Here is a 27,460-nt window from a genome sequence, read left to right on the forward strand (position 1 = left end):
GAAAGCAAATATTTTCCAAAATGTCGCACTTTTCCTTTTTAAGAAGCAGCCAAAACAAACGGTCGGACAGAAAGGATCTCTTCTTCTATTCCAGTTTTTGCTCTTTTGTCTTTTAAGCATCTGGCTCCACTTTGAGGTCGATGTGTGACTAAGGTGGCAAAACCTAAGAGTAATTTACAACAAACCCAAAATAAATTACAGCAGTGTCATAATAACTAGAAACCGACAGTGTTGCATAGAAAGATCGACCACTACTGAGAGGGACAACAAACCAATAAATATTAAATAAGTAATAAATATGTATGGTGCTGCACAATTCAAAACTTGACCTTCTGTTGTGCTCTAACTCAATAACAAAAACATAGTTGACATATACTGTTTGGCTCCAGTGTAGCAAGAACACATTATTCAAGTAAATTGAGAATCAATGCTATTTTCAACATGTCAAAACCAAATGAGGCACAGCTTTTTCTTTCTGTCATCTTTTGAAATTGAATGCATCAAATAAAAAAATCTGACTCATATATGTAAGTACAGAGAACCCAAGATGATAATTTAACCATAACAAAATAAAAAAAAACATGACCTTTACTCTAAAGTATCCTTTCCCCTCGAAAATAATCAATTACATGTTTTAGTCACCATGAGTAGTCGAGGAAAGTACCTCCCCTGACACCCTGAACATTTTGTCAAAAGAAATCCCCCCTCCTCCTCGTCCCTGCACAACGTTTCAATCGCTCTCTGTTGTATTACATGGACTGACATTTCAATTGTTTTCCACCTGATCAGAGGATAAATTAATTTGACATTTGAGCTGACAGGCAGTTTGCTCGCCGTCAGGCCACCCTCACCGATTCATTTTTCAGCGGGAACGCGTTTGTTCTCCACCTTGTGAAGTGCAGAGATCAGAGCAATAAACCTTTTCCTTATTCCTGACAACGATCCCTCTGAAGCCATGTGTAAATACTCAGATCAAATGGCTCAAATGTTACATCAATACTTCATTTCTCTGCGCAAAAACTACAACATACACACCTGACATCATGAAGCAGTAAATGTCCAGTGTCCTATGAAACTTTTAAAGTTTTTACCTGTTGTATCTGTACTTGCATTAGCCAACACGTACTGTGTATTGTCCCAAAAAAAAACAAATAAACTTTAGTTTTTAACCATTTTAACCATTCTTCGTACCCTCAGGCCTCATTATGCACCTATTAACTATCAATTTTAAAATAAATATTAGGTTAATTTAAAAGAATAATTTAATGTCTAAGTGCATGGACCTAGAAATAAGGAAAGCAGAGGTGTTATTTGATCAAATGCAGGAATACTGTTTTTATGTTTTGTGCAGTTTCTATTGTAAATATCTACGAGATGAACAGTCTCAGGCCATTGTGAGTGCTGATGCAAGAGGATGCAGTACAAGAAAACAAACAAACAAAAAGACATTCAGTCTCCAACGGTCTCTGTGGGCAGAGCGAACACGACTGCATCAATGAAAGACGCAGTCAGACCCCTGTTGGGACATTTCCAGTCAAGCGTCAAAGCGGAGCACGGAGACATACACAGTCGATTGCTCCAACATCCACACTGTCCCCGCTCTCAACTGGAAACACGGCTGGCGATTCAGTCCCTTAATGTTCTCTGAGAAACCTAATGCCTGGTTTTGTTGCGTTTGTTCAACGGACCGCGACTCCTGCTGCGGCTGCGGGTCCCAAAGATTGAGTTCCAGGAAGAACTGCGGCTGTAGCTCCTGTAGGAGGAGTAAGTGTGGCTCCGGCTCCTGCTCCTGCTCCGGCTGATGCTGTGGATTGGGCTGCGACTGCGGCTGCGGGTGAAGAGGCTGCTCCAGGACGACACGCTGGTGGACCGACTGCTGGAGGAAGGACTGGGTCGGAAATAAGGGATGGGTCTCTTCCTGGCACTGTGGAGAGCCAAAAAGGTAAGTGCTGTGAAACTGACAAACAGCAGGAGAGCGAAAGCTGCAATGTGTACATTTTACTAAACCTTAAAGCTGCAGTGATCCCTATTTTTATGTCAACAATGTGTCAAATAACTGTGTGTGATCAGAAAGGGGTCGCTCATGGTGACAAACCAAAGTCTTTAGCATCTTTTAGCTCCTTGTTTTAGTTTCACTGCTGCAATTTCACTGTTTTGGTTCACTCCCACCAGCCTCATCAGTGTTGCTTTTTGCTTATGTACCGGAGCGCACCTGTGACAAGACCAAGTATCCCAGCACCTGCTTAAATTCAGGTAATTTAATCACTGTTATGGTAAGTTTCCATATATGTTTGAATTTTTTGGGCTTTTATGTTTTTTATTGATAGGACAGCTAAAGTAAGGACAGGAAACGGGGAGAGAGAGTCGGGGAATGACATGCACCAAAGCGCCGCAGGTAGGAGTCAAAGGCTGCAGAGAAGGCACACAGTCTACCAACTGAGCTACCAGGATGCCCCAGGTTTACCTACGTTACCTACAAATTTCAAGCCTTTAAAAAATAGATTATACAGACAGACGGAAGTTAGTGGCTAGCTGGTGAACATAGTGGAGAATTCAGCAGGTAAAGAGCCACATAATTCCACCAGTAGATGGTGGAGACCCAAAACAGAGCTAAAAGAACATTAATATTGGACTTATATTCACCGGGTGGACATCCAGCAGACAGAGCAACATTAGCATCTCCTTTAATCTCTTTTCTTTTCACCAGCTAGTAACCAACATCATCTGCCTGCTTTTGTAAAACTTTATTTAAGCAGGAAAAAGGCACAACAAAATTAAAAAGGGTAGGAAAACCTTAATGATGAGCTAAGAAACACTAAAATTCTCTGTAGAACTGAGGGGAATGACAGAAGCGGATGACAGTTCTCTACAGGTTTGTCACTACAAACAGGCTCTCCTATATTGCACATACTTATTTTACCCATAATCAATATGCAAATATTAAGCAATAACTACATTAAATCAGTTAGTCTCTCTGAGGCTGGCCTGTGTTCATTTGCACACATTTTTCTGGGTGGTTGTCATTTGCAGCTGTCAAGGAGCTGCATGAAATGAAAGAGAAGTAACACTAATTGTCTGGCAGACCAGATCTGTTTGAAAAAAAGGTGAAGATCAGACTTCCTTGTTCTTTTTTATTTCTTGTTTTTACGATTTCAGATTGTCTGTGCTTGCCATCTGCTTCTGTAGCACCTGTGGTGGCTTTAGAGCTGACGGTTATCTCATCCTCTGGCTAAATGCCATTTCATGGTACACAACTCATCAACAGGAGGGAAAGACTTCAGGTTGGGGACTTGTCCAACTGAGGGGGCGGCTGGGAAGGACCAGCACTGCATTTTTGCTGCCTGTAGGCATAAAAATGTATATTGTGGCTATAAATAACCAGGCTGGGAAAGCTCTACCTTGTGATTCGGCGTGCTTCCAGATGGCTTGGTGAGTCTCTCCTCCTTTTCTTCATAGGAGAGTAGGATTTACGTCTTCGTCTCTTCCTGCTAACCTTGTGTGCATGCTTCACATCCGTCTCTCTGGAGCTCGGTGTTCTCTTTCTGTCTCGTAGTCTGGGAAGCAGACACAACAATGTCAAAATTTAATCGCCAACAATGTAAATATATTTTTGTTCTTGTACGACACTAATGAGCCGCCATTAGCAGCAGAAACATTTCGTAAAGTTCACCTGTCAGCACTGTATCTGGAGTAACTTCCTCTGGAGCTCAGGCTGGCCACGCTGCCTCGTCGCCTCAGATTAGCTGAGTAACTTGGTGAGCGCGAGTATGAGCTGACAACAACAATAACAGACAGTTATCTCAGAGAATCGAGCAAAGCAGCAGTAGTTATAAAATGTTACACAAATTCTGATGCAAATTCCTGAAGTCTCAGTAAAATGACATATCCATCAGTGCATAGACCATCTTCTTTTTGCAAGTATATTACATATACATGAAAACATCACACACCACTAATTCTGATTCATTATCCAATTTTGCTGCTTTTTCTCACCTAAGACAACATTTGTGTTTTTGTTAATGAATTAATTTTTCTGTTTTGATCCACATGTGGTGTCCATTTAGACTGGAAACGGGGACATTATGATTACCTACACCCTGACACCCTTGCTCTTTTCCTACTCCTGGGGCTTTCTAGTGCAGCGCAGGGATGTAATGTTGTGTAGCAGCACATGTCAACAGTGTTCTGTCTGCAATACACAAATACAAGTACAGTAGCAGGTACGGCCATGTCAAGGTGCATTTGAATAAGACTGAGAGACAACAGCTATGCGAGTGGCTCTGTGAGGCCGTACTTCATGCTCACAGTGACAACGTTAGCCGGCTGATATTTAGCTTAGACTTGCTCAGCATGTTCACCATCCAAGTGCAGCTGAGGCTGATGGAAATGTCATTGGTTTTGCAGGTCAACCAAAGTATTAGACAAATTGAAATCTTGACCTGATGTTTGTGCTCTAGAGGAAATAAAATGTGCAACATTTAGGGGTTTATTGACAGATCAGTGTATAATCACCTGAAACAAAGAACTGTTGTGTTTTTGTTACCTTATGATAAGAAATTTGCCCTTGGCTCACTGTGAGGTGGGGTGCAGTGCGGACAAACTGTAACTGTACATTTACTGCCAAACATTATTTACACATCACCTTTTAGTATCGGCTCAGCTAGATTAGAACCGTGAGGAAGGTGATACCAGTTAAATTACCAGGTACCAGGTACTACCCATAATGATAATCCACCCCAAACAGCAAGAAGAGTTAAATCAAGTCGAGTCGAGCTGTACAATGCAGTGGAAATGGGGCTTTAATCACTTTGCCACCAGGGTGTCCCACTTTTCCACTTTTTTTTATGTGCAAATTGAAATACATGTGTGGAGAACCGTAGTTATTGTAACTTTTGTGCTGGTGGATGTTAGTGATATACAACATTTAAGTAGTTAACACACCTGCAAGATGACAGTGACAGGCTTCGAGAGTAGCGAGCGGAGTATCTGGAACTCCCCGAGGATCTGCTCCTGCTCCTGCTGCTGGATGACCGGGTTTTCAGTCGTCTCCCAGACGACCTGCTCATTCTCTGTGAACAGCTGGAGGCCTTTGGAGATCTCACAACCTCCACCCGACACCCCAAGGTTATCTGCTCTCTGCAGAGAAAACACATTAAGATGTTTCACTGCTTTGACTGATAAAGCCAAAACTGCATCCTGTGTTGTTTTTAAGAGACGCCCTCCCTTATTCTCACTCATAAGATGAATATTTCAAAAGAGGAAACGGAGCGTGGAAACAGAAGATAAACAGCTTGCAATTTTCCTGGGAAGCATTCATTCAGATGGATTATTTATTAACACAACATTACATTACCTCTTGCCGTTTCCACTGAACAGGGTTGCAGACAAGCTGTCCTCTCCATAAGGTTTGCACAAGGAGGCGTAGCTGGTCACAGAGTTTCCTGAATCAGAGACGTTGTCTCTGTCAGTGAACTTGAGCTTCTCTGGCGAGGCCAGGTGTTTACAGTGGTTCCTCTTGCTATCAGTGACACTCGCCCGAGAAACACCAGTTTTGCTCGATGGTGGCGAAGACGTGTCATTCCCAGAATCGTAATCGTGCGGACCTTCGGTCTGGCTTGATAAATGCTGAGATCCGTTTCCATGCAAAAGCTCGCTTCCAGGTTTTGACGACAAAATCTGCAAACAGACAAACAGGCTGCAGCTTAAAACCAAGCGTGTTGATAAATGGAACCTGCTATCAGCTTTGATGCACTGTGAATACTCTAGTACAAAAGGCACATATTCCCTTGAAAACACAGAGAAGAGATTTCTTTTTTTTTTCTTGGGACAGAAAACTTTGAAAGATAAAGACATCATGCAAATTTGAAGCATGCGATTAACCTCAAAAGAAAGTCTGAACTCAACTAAAGTCAAAGAAATCAACAAGAAACAAATTTAGATAAAGTAAGTCTAAACTAAAACAATTATATGAAAGGAACAACAAAAGAGCAGAGAAGAAAGAAAAACTATGCGTCTACCGTCTCTAACTCGAGTGAAGAGAAAAAGAGTAAACAATAGCCCCATTGAAAAGCCTCATTTAAAGAACATTGAACAAACATCACAAAATGGGTATTATGTAGAAATGAAAAGGATTGCAGACAAAGAGAGATCCCATCAGTCTAACTAAGAAAGCCCTCAGAATAGGACAGATGACTGTGCTCTTTCTCCTGTAAGAAGTAAATAATTAGCCTGCACCGACCTACAAGTAAATCCCTAAATCTGCGGATAGCATCGACTTACCAATCAAGATTTCCTCCTTAAGTAGGTAAGGTGTAAGAAAAAGGGAAGAGCGGGCAACATAAGTGCATCATTAGAGTCGTAAATTGCAAGAAAAAGACAATAACCCTCTCTTCAAACCCAGAGCCAGATAGACTTATATTGGCATGTTCCTTTTTCTTTCCTTAATGGTGCATTGTTTTGGAGTTTTTCGGCAGCGAAAAGTCCCAGAATACTTTAAGAGTGTGCTTGTATCTGAGTACAACTACCGCACACTGAAACTACAAAGTGTATTTTACTGCAGATGTCCACAGATGGAAAAAGATAGTGACTATCCAAGGATCACAGTTGACTATTCTCATGAAAGTATGATCTCTCTTTACTTATTGATTAAGAGACACTCAGGTTTATCGAGTCTGTCCTCCCGAAGGGTTCCCATTATCTCTTCTAAAGTCGACACAACAGACCAACCCTGAGGGAAATTTACCATTCGCATCTTCGCTGTGTGCACTCAGATTTCACTTTTCATTTAACATTTCATCTCTGCCTTGGCTTTTTTTTTTTTTTTTTTTTTTTTTTTTTTGCTAAAGCTTCCTTTCCTTTTGTTGCCATGTTTCTTGTGCTTCCACCACAAAAGAAATTCACCAATAATATGCTCAACAAAAATATGAAAGCAGTGCCTTGTTTTTTTGCTCCCATCTTTCATGAGTTGAAGAAAAAAATCTAAGCTTTCTTCTATGTGTGCAAAAAGTTTATTTCTCTCAAATTTGGTTCATAAATCAATCTGCACGTCTCTTTTGCCAAGATAATCCATCCCCCTGACAGGTGTGACATATAAAGGTGCTGATTGATAGGAGTGCAACGGATCACAAAACTCACAGTTCGGATTGTATTGTGGTTTTGTAATATGGATCAGATCAAATTTCGGATCAAAAAAAAAAAGAAAGAGAGAAAGAAACACAGATTCTGTGCACAAAAATTTGAGATAAATAAACCTTTTGTGACACAAAAGTAGTGTTGGAATCTTTACTTCAGCTCATGAAAAATGGGAGCAAAAACCAGTGTTGCCTTTATATTTTTGTTGAGTGTATTTACAAAAAAACTTGACAGAAAAGGTTGATATTTTACAATCAACCACATTCATGTGGATTATTCATATTTTTGAGAGTTTTTCTGCCCAGTCATACCTACCTTTCCCCTTATGGCTTGCTTTTTTGGGAAAGAAATATTAAGCAAAGATCATTCTGCATCACTTTTGAAATTGCTGAATAATTCTGATACAGTAAGGCTACCCCTCAGTAACCAACTGTGCAGTCCTCCTGAAAGACCTTAGGATATTGAATGCCAGGCATGATTCAATATATGGATTAATTTATTGAATTTCAATTAAAACCCTGTGGTGTGTAATTAAAAACATTCGTCTGTGCAATTAGCATAATTTAATGATTGCTGGAGAGAAATTAAATATATTTCATGCTCCAATAAGCATGAGACAATGAGTTTAAGGACATAGCTGTATTTATGAGGCTCTTTGGGAAACATCACTTTAAAAAAAAAAGAGGAAAATCAACCTGCAATAAACAGCACAAATTTAAAATTCACAGTCTGTCGTCTAGAAGTTGTCAATCACAGTTTAAACATGTTTGCTTTCTCTTGGTTTGTTTCAGCCTGAAGCCAGGTCTGCAATCTGAAAAACTGAAACTGTTTGCTCAAACCATAACATAAAACAGACACAATGACCGGAGGGGACTGAGAGGGGCTGAAGTGAAAAGGTAAGAAACCCCCCTCCCAACCCCACCCACTTCTGTATCATGTCTTGGCATCTGAACAAATGCTGGTGTGAACAATATTTAGAGGTCGCAAACATATTCTAAATGCACAGCAGGACAAGCGACACTGAGTTGTCTTTACTGTTTTTACCATAAGTGTTTCAGTAGGTCTAAAACTAAATAAAGTGTAGTCTTGAATTAAAAAGAACTTTTTTTTCAATTTTAGATTCTTTGCTCAGATTGGTTTTCTAAGTGCCAAAAACCTTTTTGTTTAAGCGGAAATCATTATTATCTCATCAAAGCAGCCAGCCTACATCAACAAAAACAGTCATTTTATTGTTGTAAAACGCACTTAATTCAAACTCAACAGACAAAATGTCTTGGCTCATCTTTCCAATGTTCACAGAGTTAGATGTGAAAATATTCTGAATCGTTTCTTCGCTAATGTCTGTCCTCCCTCTCGCTCCTCTCTCAGTGTTTTTACAACTAATGCCGTGAATTAAGGGTTTATTTCAACAAAACAGACTTGGTGATTGTTGGAGCAGTGGAAAGATGAGCCAAGATATTTTTGGTGGGTTTTATTTTGTTTCTCTTGAGCCTGAATGCTGTGTTTCACAATTTTAAAATGACTTTTTATGCAAATGGAGTCTGCTGGGTTTGGCGAGAGCAATAAACTCTTTCTGATTAAACAAACAACGATCTCACTCGTGAAGCTAATGATATATGTCCCTTCTCAAACCGTCCCTGACCTTAAAGCTACGCACAGTCTGTCACATTTTTGATGACAATAGACAATTCCTGCCTGATGCTTGCAAGTCATGTTTTGACAAAACAAATGCAGTATAACAACACTGTTTTTATCGTTTCTGTTCATTATAAACAAAAATGCATCACTTCCTGTGCAGCACAACTATTCTCGCACTAGTGTGCTATGGCAGATATATAAACCTGTGAGAATGAGCTACAAATCTGGCACACGTTAAAATATTTTTAAGTTGTAAACAAATGTTTTATTTTCTTAATCTTGACCGTGGTTTTGATGCTCAGAGGTTCATTAGAAAAACACTGGCACTGAATGTGCTTTTAAAATCACAGGACAAAAATCTTTTCAACGATTCCTTCAATTAGGGGTTACAAATGTGTAGTGAGTTTATTTTAATTTCAGTTTGACTCTTTGATTGTCAGCAGGAGGGAAAATAAGCTTTGGAGGATGTGTCATTTTTCCAGTGGTATCATTATCATTGTGTAGAGTCTTCTCTGACAATTTTTTTTTTAAAACAAGAACCAAGAAAATTACTGCGAAATAAATAATTTATAAAAGAAGCTCAGAGTAAGGCCATATACAGTTTTTCATTTTGTAATTATTGATCCCTTAGAGGATACTGAAATGGATGTAGAGACAAGACTTTATGAAAAACATTGTATTTAAATATCCTTGGTAAGAATTCTTATAACAACGGGGTGGGGAAGTCAAATTAAAATCTTAATAGTGAGCTACAGAGTTATTTTTTTTTTTTTAATTTTTTAATTTTCCACACCAAACTGCCAAACTGTAGGCACTGAAAGTAAGTTGTTTTACATGGCCATAACTGAGAAATCAAACTGAACAAGCGGCAGCACCGTTAAGAGTCCTAAAGTGTACTTACGGTGGCTGTTGAGAGGATGGAGCGATATTTTGGAGCCGTTTTACACACTGATTTGGTTGCAGGTCTCCACTTCATGTCTGCGTGGTCGAGCACTCCATTGGTTTCCTCGACTACAGCTGCCAGGTCTCCTAATGCCTGATGCACCACAGATTTTTGCAGATGGTGTCTGTGGGAAAATGCTGGATTTAGTTTTCATGACACTGAATCATGACGTAAATCCCTGCAGTCAGTGACAGCCAATTTTGCACTTCAGAGAATGGCAAAAAAAAAGTGGCTTTTATGCACATTTAATGTCAGTGAAATACCAGCAGCATTTTTTTTCTGGCCTATATTAAAAAATCAATTGCAATCTGTTGTATAATCAGAGAAAAACTGAGTTATTCTACCGAGGAAGATTGGTCGATGAGGTGAATAAAAATGCATAAAAATGTTGGTAAAAATGTTGTTTAATGCTTAATATTTCTTGATTTTGATTTTGACTGTCTTTTAATACCTCAAGAAAAGTAATAGTTATGATGAGTAATTACAACACCAATTCCAGAAAAGTTGTGATGTTGTGTAAAAGGTAAATAAAAACAGAATGCAATGACTGGCAAATCCTTTTTGACCTATAGTCAGTTGAATACAGGGCAAAGACAAGATGTTTAATATTTAAACTGAATAGCATATGTCGCTCCAAAAACTGTTTGTACCTTTCCAAGCATTAATGGGGGCTTCACAGATGTAACAGTTAGCCATGATGCCATGGACACTAACACACCTCCATGCCGTCACAGATGCTGGCTTTTGAAGTTGGCACTGGAACAATTGGGATTGTCCTTTTCCTCTTTAGCCCAGAATCTCAACTTCCATTTGAAGATTGAGCAACGAACTGTGCTTATTGACAACAGCTTTACTAAATGTATTAGTAGTAAGTAGTGTTTTTTATTTACGATTAACATGGTGTCCCAACTTTTTTGGAACTGGGGTTGCAATAAAGAGCTCCAGAAAGATTTTTTAAAAAGTAATATCAGAATAGTTTACAGATCATTTAAGTTTGAGTTCAAACTGGAGTGAATTTTACCTATTAACATGTGTAAAAGTTCACTAATATAACTGTTTCTGAAGATACTATTCTGGCTCTAAATGTAACATAATGCATTCAATGATTATTCAAGGGTTAGTCATCACTAGTGGCTGCAAGAGAACATCATGCCATCAAACCTGCGCAGTATAATCAAATAAAACCAGTGAAAAACAACGTCGTTCATATTATCACATGTGAAGATTTTGCAGTTTGTCATTTTAATTGAGTGCACTGATCTGTGGAGTGAATTTGGAGCCATTTCCTGGGAAGCTGTGATAAGAGCCGGTCGTGCCTGAGATCAAGAAGTCACCTCTGTCTTATCAGTCATCGCTGCGGTGTGACCAGGAACTCGGCAGACACCTCGGGCTGATAAGATAAACTGAGGGAGTGAGGGAGGTGAGGAGGAGGAGGGACGGCTTCCTACCTGTCCTCCGAGGAAGATTGGCAGGAAGAAGTGTCCGACTCTGACCTCCGATAGCGCCGTCTCCGCCGCGAGTGAGTCCGTGAACTGAAGGAGGTGATGAGGAGAGCAGAGGAGAGAAGACTCAAGTGGATGAGGAGCTAAGAGCACTGTGATTAGTCAATCGACAGATATTCCTTGACAACCATTTTTATCATCACCTAATCATTTGTCACGCAGATTCCTGCTTCTCAGATATGAGGATCTGCTGCCGGTCTATACCTTTCAAATTGATTGTAGCTAATGGTCTGTGACTGCTGTGTAGCTTGTACATATTACCCATAAATTCTTTTCGTTTTGTGATGAGGAGTATTAAAGTAAGTGATTCTGGAGAGGGAGAGTTGATTGTTGACTCACATTCCCAGGACGTCAAGTATTGTCATTTTGGGAATGAAACTCAAAATCCAACTCTCTCACTGACCTGTGATTGGCCGAAAAGTCTCCTGTCACAGGCTAGATTTTCTAAAGCCTGAAAACAGAGCCAAGAGGAGGAGCAGAAGTTTAGTTTTCTCTCAGAGCCCTTGAATTACATTATGATGAAAGGTTACTGTGGAACTTTTGAACAATGATGCCAAAAATAAACTGTGTACCCCTGCTTTAGGCTGCTGCTTCAACCTACGGGTTTTTGGTCATTGCTATAACCTGTTTTTGACCGTTCTTGTGCACAAAATGGTCCGGTCATGTGTTGCCAACTTCAGACGAGAGGAAAAAATTATTGCAGCAAAAAGCGGCGCCGTCGCTGCAAATAAGGCAAAAAAAAGGAATGCTGGCAGAAAATTGTTAATCATGTAAATTTATAAGTTGATCAGTTTATTTGACCACTCAATGCCTCCCATTTATTTCTAACTGACAGCTGACATTAGAGCTATAAAACTTAAATATTGATAAAGCATATTTGAACATCAAGACGTGCATTTAAATCTGACACTGAATTTTATTGATAGACTATTTTCTTTGATAAATACTAACAGACTAATCAATTTTCTAATCTGTGCTCTATTGGCTGCAACTCCAGCAGTGTTAAGTAGACCTGGCAGCAAATCGGGACCATGCATAAAATCAGGTTCGTGTGGAAACATGACACATGCAGTTTGTGCTACTGTATCTACACGGCTTAGTTTGGTGATATTATAAAGTTCAGTTCAACAGGTTTGCATATTTAACGTATATATATTGTCAGGGAAAGAAAAGGTTAAAGAGTGGTGCTTTTTTTACAGCTGATTTAAACTGAAACTCTGAACATAACCTGCTTTCATATGTTCAGCATAAGTTGCTGATCTAGCCAGGTTAAGAGAGAGCCACCTTTGTGACACTGAAAACTCTAACTTTAGACTCAGCATACCTCGCTAATCCATTAATCTCACTCTGTAGCTCACCTGGCTGGTGGCCTAGCTTTTAAGGTGCAGTGCATAAACCGAAATGTCCCGGGTTTATGTCCGGTCGTGGACCTTTGTTCTGCTTTATGCCATTTGCCATCTTGGTCTCCCTGCCTCTCCTGTAAACTATCAAATAAAGTTTGCTTTAAAATTTAAAACCTGACTGATTGCTTTTGTTTCTTTCCCCACTGTTCTTCTTTTTAGCAACAGAATTGCGCACCAGACCTCACTGATTAAAAGGGCGGTTCACCCCAAAATCAAAAATACATTATGTTTCTCTGGCCCATCCCCATGAGCTGCCAAGTATTGGCGATATCGGGACTAGAGATGTCAACAAGCCAAGTGCCATTTAGTCCTATTATATCTGACAGAGGGCACACATCTCTTTCCAAACCTCTGCAACTCACACCAAAACTATCTAGATAGATAAATAGCACAGGCAAGAGGAAAAATATGTAGTTTTTATTTGGGGGCATACTGTCTCTTTAATTTTCAAATCAATTCAGACAGGTCGGGCGTTTTGCTCACAGAAGTTTCCCCCATTTGCAGAAGAAATTGACCAGTCAGAGTTTAATAGGAGAGTTCAGAAGCAGGAATACCTTCTTTCTACATGACTATCTACCTACCTGGAATAAAACATCATGTAAACAAATGACAGTTCAACCATGCCAGGGAATAAAATCTAAAACTAGGAAAAAGACGATGTATCCAACTTGTACTAAACTAGAATTACTCATCAACTAACATTGAAATGATTGTTAGTTGCAGCTCCCTAGAACATATATTTGTTGGCATTGCATTTGGATCTTATTTTCTGAGCTGCACAGTTCAAGGTACAATCAGATCAACTGTGTTTAAATTTAAGGATGTATAAATCAATCTTTTTTTTTCCAGGTGTCTACCTCTGATGTACAACTGCATATGAGCCGTGTTTTAAAAAAAACAGGAGAGCACATCAGAGAAGGTGAGAGTATAAAGGAACAGTGAAGGCTTGAAGGAACAAAGGAGGAGAGAGTTGTAGAGAGCTGAGAAGCAGTGGTTTCTGTTGAAGTAAGCAGGAACTGAACTTGGCTCTGTGCTTACAAACAACGGCCCGCTCATCCAAAGACAAATTATAAAATGTTGAAAGATCACAGCATGAAATTGGTTTCTCTTACCCTCTTTCACCCCCTTTATTCCCTCTCTTTGTGGCTCAAGCTTTCAATCAGTTTTTCCTCTTTTACGAGGGTTTTTTCACGCTTTTCTCAGAAATATAAAAGCTGTGCGTTTCTGTATTCAGCCATCGTGCCCCTACATGAGAGCATTTTGGAGGATCTTGTCTCTTTCTTCTTCAGCAATGGGCGTTCTGAAAGGGGTGGATGGGCTTTAACCACGGGGAGGAGGAGGAGGAGGTGGTGGTGGAGGGGGGGGGGGGTCAAAAAAGTTGTGTAGGATTTGGAGAGTACATGATTCTGATGCAACAATCGCAGACTGACCTTTTCTTGTGCTTGCGCTCATCCTTCCTTTTATGTTTTAAACTTGAAGAGCTGGTGGGATGAAAGAGAATAGAACGATGAGCGAGGAGTGTTAAGACTGACAAAGCCTGCACATGTAGTCTGCTGTCTTACTGATATGTACTTGTAAAGAGCTGAAATCTTATGGAAGGCCGACGCTAAATGTTATATCACGTTTATGACAGAAATGTATCCAGGTAAGAACTGTTTCCTGAACTGTTTTTTTTTCTTTCTCTTTTATAAAGATGTCATTAAGTTTTATTACAGTGTCAAATGCTTTTGTAATGGTGTCAGGAAAAATTTCCTGGGCTTCAACTTAAGTGGTGCCATTTGAACTTGTTGTATGTAATAATGTTATAAAGCCAATTTGACTACAGTGTACAGTACTGAGGTGATTTACAGAGTTACCTTGTTAGTTAGTTGATGGACGGACATTGGGTGACTAGTTTAGTTGTTGCTGAAGTAGGGTCACGTTATTTTCTGTTAAATGTAGCTATCTTTAGCTTGTTAGCTTGGTTAGCCATACAGCTACAGCTACTACTGAGTCAGACAGCGATTGAGCACAGCCTTCAAGACCAACGGTGGCCGGTTTGACAGGGAATATAGTACCAAGGCGGTTTTCTTTCTGAGTTTGGCTTCTGACACCCAAGGCCTGAGTCAGATAATTAGCCAGCTAGGTTCACAGCTAACCAAGTTTACAAGCTAACTCCAGCTACAGTTAATAGCAAATAACAGTTAGCCTACGTTAGCAACAAGTAAACCAGCTAACTGCTATCTGTCCATCAGGTAACTGTGTACATCAAATCACCTTGGTACTGCACTCTTTTGTCAAACTGGCCTTATAACATTTAATAACATCATTCTTACAAGTCTCAATGGTATACTTGAACTCCAGTAAATTATTCATAACACAGTTACAAAAGAATTTGACAGTGTAATAAAGCTTAATGACATCTTTATAACAAGTCAAATATGGGCCACAAAGTATTCATGGCATAATTTTAATGGTCTCATGACAGCCAGTGTCAAAACAAACCGACAGTTTAATGTAATGTTTAAACAGTTTCTTTAAGTTTGATAATGTCAGGTTGTTATAAAACAGACATGAACAGGTTATGTTGTCTTGCTTTACATCAAGTTATCATACTAAAGACATTTTTTCTTGGTTAAAGTCAACTTGTCATAACAGACATCTCAAACAACATCAGCTTTGCATTGAAGATGACATAATTGAATGAATGACACTTTATGGTAACATTTCAAAAGACTCTTTCATGATCATGTCAAGTGTCATGGCGTGGTTATGACAGTGTCATGACAGTCTTTTTCCCACTCTTTCAAATAAAATGTTACCAAATATTTTACCCTTTAGAAATTACAGACTGCCACAAGACATGGTAAAACTATACACAATATGGCAATATGGCATATGTCAAATACAATGGCAATAATCATATACGTACCTGTGTTTCGACTTTTTGGAGGTATACCTGTAACGGGGAAAAAAGATGTTTTCAGTTCCCTAAAAATAAACGTCACACCATTTTTCAAATATTGTTATAGTGAGTAAGAATTACCTATGCCGCTTGCTTTTCTTAGAGCTCTTCTTCTTCTTCTTTTTCTTCTTCCTCAGTGGCGACAGGCTGTGGGAAGGAGACCTGAAGCGGGAGACAAATAAACATGAACTCCAGTGAGTACCAAGCATTCTCCCGTACACTTCTTGATTTATTTATTTCAGGAAACACGACAAAAGGTGTCCAACAATACATCTCGCTGTGCAGAGTCAGTGCAATTTGGGAACTGACCTTTTCCTTTTCCTCTTCCGTTCGGACTTTCTCTTCTTCTTCTTCCCTTTGGGCCGTGGGGAGAGTTCCTCGTCAAAGGAGGGGCTGCAAGCAGAGACAGAACAGAGGGGACGCTTACTTCTGTATTCATTCCAGTGATGGAACATGTGATGTGAAATCACAAGTGGAACAATTCAGCAGGGTGAGGAGCAGATTTTTGGGGCGTGAGATACAGGTTTTGAATCCCAATATCTGGACTTTTGGACTGGTCTGGTGGGTCTTAGTGTTGGCTAGTTCACCCAAAACTCAAATAAGTTACCCTCACCCCCCACCTAGAATAAGTCAAATTTAGTATGATCAAGTCTACGATTATCTAGTCATGCAGATGGTTCAACATTTATTTGCCAATTTTGGGATAACTCTCTGAGATTTTTGCCTCAATTCAAATACAGTGGAGGTGAATATAATTTCAGCAGCCCAGTATTCCTGGGGATTACATCCATATTGAGACAAGTCTGCTCTTCGCAGTCTACTAAGGTTGGGCCATCATCCATCGCCGATGGCTGACAATCCTCAACCACTGAGCCCTCATCATAACATTGTGCTTTTAAAAAAAGGATGTTAAAAAGTTGAAAAAGCCCCCGTGAAAACAATGGATAATGTGTTTCGTTGGTTTTAAATGTTCACAAGCTCCATCCGCCTCCAATGTACCTACAATAACTTGTAGTGGATGCAAAAGACTTGGAGACGTATACCTCAAAACCTGGGCAAATAAAACCGAAAACTCTGCGCACTAATGTAGTCTTTATTATGTCTACATGTTGAACATATTCTTTATTCTGTAAACTCTTGCACATTTCATCATCTTTGTTTCAAACACTGTACAGCTCTTTTCATTTTACAAACAAATACATTTTTCATATTTTTGTTGTATTTTTTTAATTTTATATTCATGATTCTTGCAGGGTACAAAGCAGAGAAGTCCGCACACTGTTTGTGCTTCAAATAAGTTACTTAATTCTCTTTTAAGACATTCTCTTTTAAGTCGGTGTTCCTATCTATAAGATCTTTGTCAGTTCTTTTTATGATTCTTGATGTTTGAAGTGTTGTTTTTCTCTTTTTCCTTTCTCTTTGTATATTTACTGTTGTGCAACAAAATACCAAGGTAAGCTCCTTGTCTGTGAAAACCTACCTACCTATCTCATAATTTGGATGAACTGCCCCTTTAAAATGAGATCTGATTACATCCTGTCCCCAGTTTCAAAGTACTGACTGATGAGTGCCCACCTGAAATAATCACATCAGCGAAGCGGTGCAAAGAGGATAAAATGAGAACTCGCTCAAGAATATTCCTCACCTAGTTTAATTCATCTGATATCACTGATGTTCTTACACTTTTCTCTGCGTGTGAAAAGTGTGAAACTCCCTCTGTAAAAGTCTTTTTTTTCCCTCAACTGTTTGCAGACAAATAACCCAAACAGAATGGGTGGGGTAAAATAATCCACATGACTCATCACTGGCATGCACATAACTGCACATAAATGCATCCTGATTGATCCTGACACACATAAGCAAGATTATCTGTGAGCCCAATGTCCCATATGAGATGATCCCATCACAACAGGATGATGAAATCCCACCCAGACTGGTACAAAGCACAAAACAGATTGCATGCCAGTGAGCTTCACTGAAGTCAAGACTGATGAATGACGATGTGAGATAGATCTCTAATACATCCCATCCACTGCCAATGCTTATAGCTGGGTAGTTACGTTGGGCTGTCCTTTATCATATTTTCCTCTTATTTCTGTTTTTCAAACATACAAACAGTGTGCAGTAGGATGCATGTACAATACACGTTGGCTTTCACTTATTGCGATAAACCCTAGGATGTTACTTCAGCAGCAATGCCTGTAGGAACAGCTAATTACCTTCGAAAATGTGTGATCTGATAGATATTTTTAATTTGTTTTTAACTGGGGATTTCTTTTTTTCACACTCTGTGCCCTCTTGTTAATTCTGTTCGACTAACTACGTATGTTAAGAAAAGTTTTGGAGACAGTTGGAGGAGTTTTTTTTTATCTTAACAGAGTCCTCCAGCAGCTAAGTGTAGCTATTTCATTCAGTTGGGGTACTTGCAAGAGACAGATTTTTATTTTATCTCCACGAACAAACCAAAAAAATCCCTTACAAGACTGATCATTTGTACTCACAGTCAGAATTTATGATCCATTCTGCTTTCCAGAGAGCAAGAAGTTTGAGGTAAGTTTTTAAAATGATCAGAATCAACCCAGCGCCAACTTGTCTTGACTTTCTGACCCTAATATGGATAAAGTACAACAAAAAAAAGCGAATTCTACACTTTCCACAAGGAAATTTTCCAGTAAGCATCTTTCTTAAGATCATACCTGCCATTTTCTTTTAATGTTGTGAATAAATAAAAAAAAATCACCTTCAAACACTTTTCACTTGTGCTCAGTCAATCTTTTTGATCCCATGCACGCGTCTATGAGACTTTCTGGAGTGCAAGAACTCTGAAGAAGGTTTTGAAAAAAGGTAAAAAATCATTAGTTGAGGCCAACTTATCCTGGCTTTTTGTCCCAAATATGGGTAAAAAACAAAAGACACTGAATCCTACACTTCTCGCAGTGACACTGACAACAAACATCTTTATTTAAACCCTGCAAGCGTAAGTCTTTCAACTCCTGCGCCCAGTGTGTAACACAGGGTGTCTGCTAAAAATTCATAGCCCAACCGAAAATGACTAAGGAGGCCATGTGGACAAAAGAGGCAGTGTCTCCACACTGGGAAAATAAAAACCCAGGCTTGTTTCATCATTATAAAAATAGACAATCGTCTCACTGATGCTCTTGTTCAGTTCATACTGAGGCATCAGCAATAAATTAAGACTGTTTCCTTGTACTAGCTTTAACCGGCAACTATTTTGATAATCAATTAATCATTTTAAGTCATTTTTTAAATAAAATATATCCAGATTCTCTGATTTCAGCTTCTCATATGCGAATACTTCCTGGTTCCTTTACCTCTCTACGACAGTAAACTGAATATCTTTGAGTTGTGGACAAAACAAGACATTTGAGGTTGTCAGCTTGGGCTTGGGGAAACAGTGATCAACATTTTGCAAAGACATTTTATGGACCAAACAAGTAATTGCTTAATCGATACTGAAAATGTGCATGAATCATTAATGAGTCATTAGTTGCAGTCTTACACCACATGCTGTGATCTATGTTACACTTCACCCTGCCCTTTTACAGATAGCAGCGCTAATAGTGTTTTTGCTCCCCGCAGCACAAACTGTCAATTGGCAAAAATAATAAATTTAAGCGAACCTACATGAACCAAAAAAGTAGCCAACTCAAAATTAAATTATCTGGAGGAGGACCAGGACCTTGACTTGTAGATTCAAGCATATTGACTGTAGTAGAAGGTAATGTTAATGACTATTAGGACATCTAATAAACAAAGGTTGCTTTACTGACAGTAAATGACAAAAAAAAAAAAAAAGATGAGATGCATCTGCAGGCCTAACAGACCCACTTGGTCATGCGAGTCTGAGATATTCTTGTCCTCTGTCCATTCTTCTCTTCAAGTGTAAATTCATCATTATTAAGAAAAGAAACTTGTCAGATTCCATCTGTTGACCAGCTTGATTGCTGTCCAGAGGTCCACTTCATTTGCTCTCTGAAAGTGACTGATGTGGAAAAGGAGATGAAGGCCTTTGAAGCGCCACAGGCTCAATGAATGAGCCTTTCAAGTACAGACAGACTAAAATTCATAAGAAGCAGAGGAGGAGGGTGTGAGCGAGTGTGTCGGGTGACACACACAGTAAAGGAGAGATCTGCAAGAAGATGTTTTTGACTGCAACTCACTCACCTCAGCTTTGATGATGAGGATGAAAATAAGCTTTATTGGGAGAACTGGAACGGGAGTGTGTGCCGGTTAAATCAGTAATGTGAAATTTCTGAAGGAGTGACAGGGTGAAGCGGTTGACGTGAATGATGTATCTGTCCACTCTATGTCATTTTCAGTTGTCACACCTTAGAGTTTCTATCTATCAAAGCAACATGTCATTTAGAAAATTTGTTAAGAAAATTCCCTTTAAAGTTTTTATAATGTCATTATCTTCAACCATCTACTCATATTCCATATTCTGGACTATTGGTTTGGACTAAATCAAGCAATACAAATAATTTCAATATTTTCCAATGAATTGTAAAACTAATCATCAGATTAATCTATTGATGGTTGGTGTAGACCTACTTTGGTGTGCAACAGGGACCTGTGCTGATGTCATCCACAGGTGTCGTGTAAATCGCTAGACAAAATTTGAAATAGAAAGGTCTAACGCTCGGTTCACACATTTAGCACCAGAGACATGACAGGATGCCAGTCACTGAGAATTAAATCTCAAAAAACATCTTGCACGCTCCACCGTGACTCAAAGTTGTGGGCCTCAGTTTTATTTAAGGACATGCAGGAGTGACAGTCAGTCATGTTTGTGGTTTTCTTCCTCACTGAGTAATGTTTAAAAAAAAAAAAACTTTAACAAAATGTTGTGATCAATAGCTTCTTATTTCTCTGCAATATAACATTAACAAGTCATTAAGACGTGATTAAGAAAAACAATGCCTGAAAACTTTATTATGGGCTCAGTGGAATCACACTAACAAGCATCAGGGTCATGAAAGCTACTACAAAAATATGTTTTAAAATATAATTTAAAAAATATTGTTTGTATTTTCTCCTCACTAATGACAACAATAGCAGACAGCTTTGACAGCTTATACTGTGTTCTTTTGCAAAAACAGATATCTCTCAAAAAAAATTTTTTTTATTTAATTATTTTCCTATATCATGTTTTTGGTGTTCTCCAGGAGATATCAATCAAACTAGTGTTGGTTTATTCATTGCGTTTTTGCAAATAAACTTCTTACATATTTACATATTATTATTATATTTACATATTTTGTACTTTAAGACAAGAATAATAATAGAATAAAAACTAAGCATCAAGGATAAAATCAAAGTAACATCAGTACTTATAATCACACCGATGCATTTATTTATAATCAATCAATTTATCTATATACAGTATCTCTCTCTCTCTCTATATATATATATATATATATACAGTATATATGTATTTTCATTGCACAGAATTATGCTCAGCTTAGCTCTGGGCAAAATACATTCAAATGTCTACAAATGGAGGGTAACTGTTGGCCATTCATGTCAAAATTCAAAGAAATGTACCTTTATGTTACACCAACAGCAGGTCACACAAACAGGTGAGCGTGATCAGAAGTGATCCAGACAGTGACAAACTGCACTTCTGCTTGATGTATGCGACCACAGAGCTCTGGAGACTACGTGCCGGTCTCATTGGATGCAGAAGACTGTCTCGCTGTAATAAATGGCCCTGCTTGGTGTAGTCGGCAGTTTGGGAGCATTAGGAACTGAAATGCATTAGGGCTGATTAGACAGACCAAGCCCAAGTACCCTCTCCTGGTAATGAGAACGCTTTGTCACTCATTAACACCTCTACCATTCTGGCCTTGTAGAAAGAGAGCACAAGGCAAGCATTTGCATTTTTTCTTGCCAGCAGAAACGGTTTCTTTTGATGAGGTGGAGGGAATGAAAGGCAGAATGAGAGAGCAGTCAATTGCCAGCTACACTGGGAATGGTGATTGCACGAAACAATGGCGTATGAAAAAGGGATTTGGGGACATCTGATGAGAATATGCTCAACGCTGAATGCAGCCTATTTTCCTGAAGAGCATGGTGCTTTTTTTCGGTGCAGCAATCATGCATGAATACCATGAAATGTATATATACATGTAACTACATCCTAGATATGTCATTGCATAAAAAAATGCACCACTGGTTTGTCGTCAGGCACCGCACTGCGTTTAGTGCAGCCGTGATCAATTGGATTTCTTCTTCTTCTTTGGTTTCCAGTAAGGTTCAGGCAGGGTTTAAGGTAATTAAATCTTTTCAGTGATTCAACAAAACTGGTTCATTCTTGTTACTCTTTTTTTTTCTACTGAACCAGGTTTGGTAACAACTACTTTCTAAAATGTACTGTACTGTAGCTCACATACCGTTTCTAGAGGGAAGCCAGCTCAGTCAGTGGCTTGTGGTTTCATGTTATAATTAACACTGGTTGCTCTGCGAAATTGGGCTGCTGCCGGCCAATTAGCAAGATAACAATCCAAGGAACAAATGTCTTTCTCAACAGACAGTTCTCAGGCAGCAACTTACGGTGCTTTGTAATTGAGACAAAGATTTGGGGAAATGAATTAACCTCATTAGCCAGTTTTCGCTAAGTGGAAATGAAAAACACGAGCGCAGCATTTTCAAGCATTTCTTCTATTCTTGGTCACTTCTGATCTATTAATTGCGTGTTTATAGCCAGTGAACCTCGGTGGCTGTGGAGCATCTGTGGGGCTTGCAGAAGCTCAGTCATGGCTGAATGCAGCTACCAGCCGAGCTTAACTATCATATCCTCACATAGTTACGTGGTTACAGTCTCTTGTATTTTAGAGACATTTTCTTTTTGATCAGAGATTATCAAAAGAGATTAGTATTCAGAAAGCTGGAGACTTAGATGCAAGGCTTTGCATGATTTGGAGTATAAACTATTTCCAAGTCCAAGTTAAAAATGATCAAGCTTTGGCATAATCTTGCGCTTTTTTTTTTTCCTGAAAAGTTCTTTAAAAAAATCAACTTAATAAATTATTATTGCTATTATAATTATTCTGATATTCAAAGAAAATTAAACTCGTTAGTTGCTTGTGTTCATCGTTTTTAGTCGGCATTCACACCAGCAAATCAACTATTATTACTGCTATAATAATGATTCTGATATTCAAAGAAAACTCAGGTGGTTAGAGGCTTGTGTCAGTCTCTATTCAAACCAACAATAGTTAAGGCACAGACTCAGGGTCATCTGGCGGCATGTTGAAGCTGGCTGCAGCAATTAACAGCAACAGAAAAGCGTTGTGTTGGCTAACACATGGGGTCATGGACACATTTCCTGGTTACTTTGTAGTCTGAAAAATGTATTTCTACTGTTTAAGTATTTGTTTCTGATGGACTTTTCAGAGTTTCGCAGGAGTACAGAAACCACTCTGCAATGTTTCACCATCTACCTTTAAAAACGTGTGGAAATGTGTACAAGTCATACAAAAGACAAAACAAATGTGTTACTCAAACTCACTAGTAACTGGAGCCACCTGTCCACACCAGTGCAGCTCCTCGTGATTTTTGTTTTTAATGCAATGTGCAAGATTGGGATGTGGTGGCACCGTCTCAGACTTTGAAAAAACATGGTCTGAACCACGCAGAAGGGGTGCGACAGGGGAAAGACATGGTTTCCCACAGTAGGGTTGTGTCCTTTGCAAACAAATTTTGGGGGTTAACACACTCAACTGAATCACTTCTCAGATCCTATGACTTTCCTTTGTGATTCGTTCACTGAACGTACTACACAGTGAACATGGGCCCTGAGTGATGCTAAGTCGCTCTTCCTCTTCCACTCTCTCAATTAGATGTTGGGAAATATTCATGCTGTACATAATAGGGTAGGACTTTCAGCTTTGAGTTTGCAAACAGTATCTTTATCCAATTAAATTCTCAGCACACTGGCTAATCCTTCACAAACGACAGTTCACTAGTTAGCGAGCTGAACTGAATGTTTGGAAGTGTTTCAGTTCAGTGAGCTCCTGTCAAGAAGGATCCGGTGAATGATTCTTTTGAACAAATCTTATTAATAAACGGATCCAAATTAATCAGTACACCGAAAAGAACTTTCTCCCATCACTACCCCACAGTGCACAACAGGGAAGCCGCAGTTAAAATCATCTCAGCAAACAACAGAGGAAATTTAGAAACGTTTATGCAGAGACGCAACATAAGATGGCAAAGCAGCGAATCTAATTTACTCAATTTATCGGTAAGTTATTTGGTCCTTAAAATGTCAGAAAATGGTGGAAAATGTTGATCAGCCCAAGGTCTTGTTTTGTCCACAGCCCAAAGAAATTCAGTTTATTGTCACAGAGGACTTTAGAAACCATAAAACTTTCCAATCTGAGAAGCTGAAATGAGAGAATCTGGATATTTCTTCTTAAAAAAAATGTCTCAAAACAATGAATCGATTATCAAAATAGTTGCTCTACTTTTGATATCCTTTCTTAGGAATAGAATTTGCAGAGTGTGCTGTGTCTATTTCACTGAGACCATCTATTGTCACTCCTCCTCAGTACTTAGGTTTCAACTGACTTTGTGTATCTCGCTGCCTCATGGAGTTACTGAATAGAAAAGCCCTCTAGTGCAAGTTCAACTCACGGAAAAGAGCTCTCAGTTTCAAGGATAAAAAGCCCTATAAATCTTTTTTCTATCAGATGTCTTTTCTTGCACGCACAGACCAGAAAAACGATTATCAGAAGGCTGCATGCCTGCGTGTTCTCTGTGCTCGCTGTTAAATACAAAAACAAAGAGAAGCAGCCGCTGGGTAAAGTTCATCTAAAGCGAAGTGATTCATGTTTATGATCCTCTCTAAAACACCGCAGACGCGGCTTCAGTCGTGTTTTACATATCACTGGCTGTTTCCCCGCTATGCAACTGCGAAAGGCTTTGAAGGTGTCAGATTAATTAAGAGGTTTCTTCAAAAAAAAAAAAAAAAAAAATCTGCCTGAATTGATTTTTCCCACCTCAGAATAAGAAGCCTGCAAATTATTCTCGGTGTGTGAAGGAGAGTTCTGGTTCAAGGTGCTGGTGAAAAGAGAGGATCTGAATGACACAGTGTGGAATTCCTCACAACATGTTTGTATATTTCCACTGGGCCCAACCTGATAAGACTGTTTACATTCCCCGCATCAGAATATAGAGATTAGCTCGGTTTTTTCGCTCTGAGAGTCGAGCCCTGAAGGAGTTTTGTTGTACTGTTAAAAAGGCTTTATCACCAGCACTTCAATCTACAAAAGCAACCCCATAAAACAAATAAAAACTTAAGCCATTCATCATCAGAGATGCTTCACTGTGATCGACAATGGAGCTTTGGAGGACACTGATTTCTAAACTTTTTCATCTCCACACAGGCGCTCCATCTTCAGAAAACCTCCTTTCGATGGTTTTCAAGTGCTCTCTGCTCGGCATTTGTGAAAGCATAACGACCATCTCACCTCCTGGCCCTGCGATGACTGTGGTGCTTGCGTCCTTTTCCTTTGATGCCATCTGCGGTGTCCACCCTGGTGTCTACCGCTTTCCTCTCATCGGCCTTGAGCGGCTGACAGACCGTTGTTTCTAAGCTGTGAGGAAAGCAAAGCAAGAAAAACAGCAGATTTTTAAAAAAAATATGCACAAATTCAGAATATTGTTCATTTATTGAAGAAAATGAGCAGAGTTTTGGATTATCTGAAGAACAGGATATATTAATATTCTCCATTACTATTAAAGGTAGGATTAGTGAAAAACAGTTTGGACTTTGTATAAATTGTAGATAAAAGGTGCACTTTTTCAGGGACGTCCCTGCTTATTTCAGCAAGACACATTCTGCACGTGTTACAATAGCGTGGCTTTGTGCTAAAAGAGTTTGGGTAATAGACTGCCCTGCCTGCAGTCTAGACCTGTCTCCCACTGAAAATGAGTGGTGCATTATGAAACACAAAATTCAACAGTGAAGACCCCGAACAGCTGAACACCTGAACTTGTATATTTGAGCTTAGAGAGACTAACCTTAGGAAAAAATAATCGTGTACCTATTTTTCAAGAACTCTGATCCCTATTATTTTCTTACTTTTCAAGAGAAGATCAATAAATTATTCTGATATGTTCTCTCTTATGGCCTAAAGCCTTTATACATATATATACATCATAAATAATGGACTATTAAGTTATTGTTACAATTAATTGTGGTTTAGTGCATTTTTTTCCTTTAACTGTTCTTTTTTTTGCTTGTCTGTCTATTTGTTTACTTGGGTGTCTGGGGTGGAGGGAAGGGATGAAGGATATGAGGAAAAGTGTGCTCTGTTATGCTTCTTTGTTTACACATATTTTGCAGCTTATGGTACACTCGTTGGAAATTAAAAGAAAGGAGTTGAGAAAATAAAGAACACAAAAACTAAAAAGTATTTAGTTTTTGGTCTTGTGCCTTCTCAGGAGAACTTTTTGAATAAGTGATTTTTCTAGTTGTCCACACAGTTAACGCTTCCATCATACAATAGCGAGGGGGATTTAGCATGCTTGGTTAGCCTTATTCCCTCTGGTCTACTGGATATGTGTTTTATTCCCCTCCATTTCTCCCTGCCAGCCATTCTCTGGGAAAATTGGAGGTCAGCCATTTACCATTCAAATCGAGGTGTCAATTGAAATGTAGTTATTTACATGCTTCAGTTGCCCTGACATTTTGGGAAATGGTGGTTTCTATCTCGTGCTGGGCAGATGCTGCCGCAGGAGATGCATGGTCATAAGAATAGTTGAAGTTCTCCTTGAATTTTTCCCCTGTTTCTGATAAACCACAGCTTATACATTTTCCACAGGCGTAAAAAAAAAAAAAAAAAGCAAAAGTGAGAAAAACTCCAAGTTACACACTCAGCCTCGTGGATAAATATGTTTTCTGCAGTTTTAAAATTGAGGCAAATTATCTCCGGCTTCCAAGTAATGCTGTTGTAAGACAGGTGTTTACTAATTCACCCGTTTCCACCTGAACCTCCCAAAAATCTTCATCTATAGTCAAACACTGCAGAACGAATGACTAAATAAACTGAATGATTAGATGTGAGCACACAGTTCTAGCCCCGCTTATTATCCTCTGTTTTAGTCATGGGAGATTTGAGCGTAATGACACATTCTCCTCTTCTTCGAGTGGCTCCCGTCTGATTGTAATGAGTAGATAATCAGAGCCAGAGATTAGGCCGTCAACGCCACCGCCCCCTCCTCCTCTTCCCCCAGCGACGAGCAGGCAGGAGCCGTCGCTTTCTATCTTCCTCACCTTCGTTTTCCTCTGCTTCTTTGCATAAGAGGGAGTGCCCCCGGCAGGGAACTAATAATGTAAAACGGCAGACCGGGTGCTCCAACATGGCCGAGTGTTTGAAAGGTGATAGGGGAGATAAAGACAGCCACCGGAAGGATGATTAGTCTGATCAAGGAGGCTGATGGGCGAGGAACCTTCAAATGTCCCAGTGATTTAGCTGATGTACTCCTTGTGTTGTTGGTCTGATTATATAGTTTTCTGAACTCTTGTATGTAATTCATAGTGTTTGAGGTGACAAACTGAGAAGTGACTAACACTTATTCTTAGATCATGAATCTTCCTTCATCATTGTTGGTTTTCATTTATGGAGAACAAAGAATGACATAAGACTTTCTGTAAAATCTCTGAAATTGTTATAATCATAGAGGAGTATCTGCTGCTGGCTGGTCCAGCTCATACCTGACAAAGCAAGATACTTCATCACACTGAAACAAAAGTACTATGCTTCTTCTTGTTTGTATATCTTTATTTTCATTTTCGTTCATGTTCATTCATTTCATTTTATATGTTTGTAACACACTTTCAAACTATCATATGTATAGTGTTGCCAAAAAT

General features: G+C 39.1%; 1 protein-coding gene across 1 annotated transcript in view; it reads right to left on the bottom strand.

The window, feature by feature from the left end:
* Window positions 1-1,176: 1,176 nt before the first annotated feature.
* Window positions 1,177-27,460, bottom strand: part of srrm4 (serine/arginine repetitive matrix 4) — a 74,383-nt gene continuing 48,099 nt past the window's right edge. The window contains exons 2-13 of the mRNA XM_084728359.1: window positions 25,056-25,181; window positions 15,871-15,954; window positions 15,643-15,723; window positions 15,529-15,555; window positions 14,048-14,098; window positions 11,161-11,244; window positions 9,671-9,836; window positions 5,354-5,676; window positions 4,942-5,136; window positions 3,671-3,772; window positions 3,399-3,554; window positions 1,177-1,924 (exon numbers count right to left, since the gene is read on the bottom strand). Of these exons, the coding sequence (XP_084584485.1) occupies window positions 1,654-1,924; window positions 3,399-3,554; window positions 3,671-3,772; window positions 4,942-5,136; window positions 5,354-5,676; window positions 9,671-9,836; window positions 11,161-11,244; window positions 14,048-14,098; window positions 15,529-15,555; window positions 15,643-15,723; window positions 15,871-15,954; window positions 25,056-25,181 (1,666 nt within the window). The 3' untranslated portion in view covers window positions 1,177-1,653. The remainder of the gene's footprint in view (window positions 1,925-3,398; window positions 3,555-3,670; window positions 3,773-4,941; window positions 5,137-5,353; window positions 5,677-9,670; window positions 9,837-11,160; window positions 11,245-14,047; window positions 14,099-15,528; window positions 15,556-15,642; window positions 15,724-15,870; window positions 15,955-25,055; window positions 25,182-27,460) is intronic.

Source organism: Lutjanus erythropterus, chromosome 10, assembly GCF_056507025.1.
Source record: "Lutjanus erythropterus isolate fLutEry1 chromosome 10, fLutEry1.hap2, whole genome shotgun sequence".
NCBI classification, from domain to species: domain Eukaryota; kingdom Metazoa; phylum Chordata; class Actinopteri; order Lutjaniformes; family Lutjanidae; genus Lutjanus; species Lutjanus erythropterus.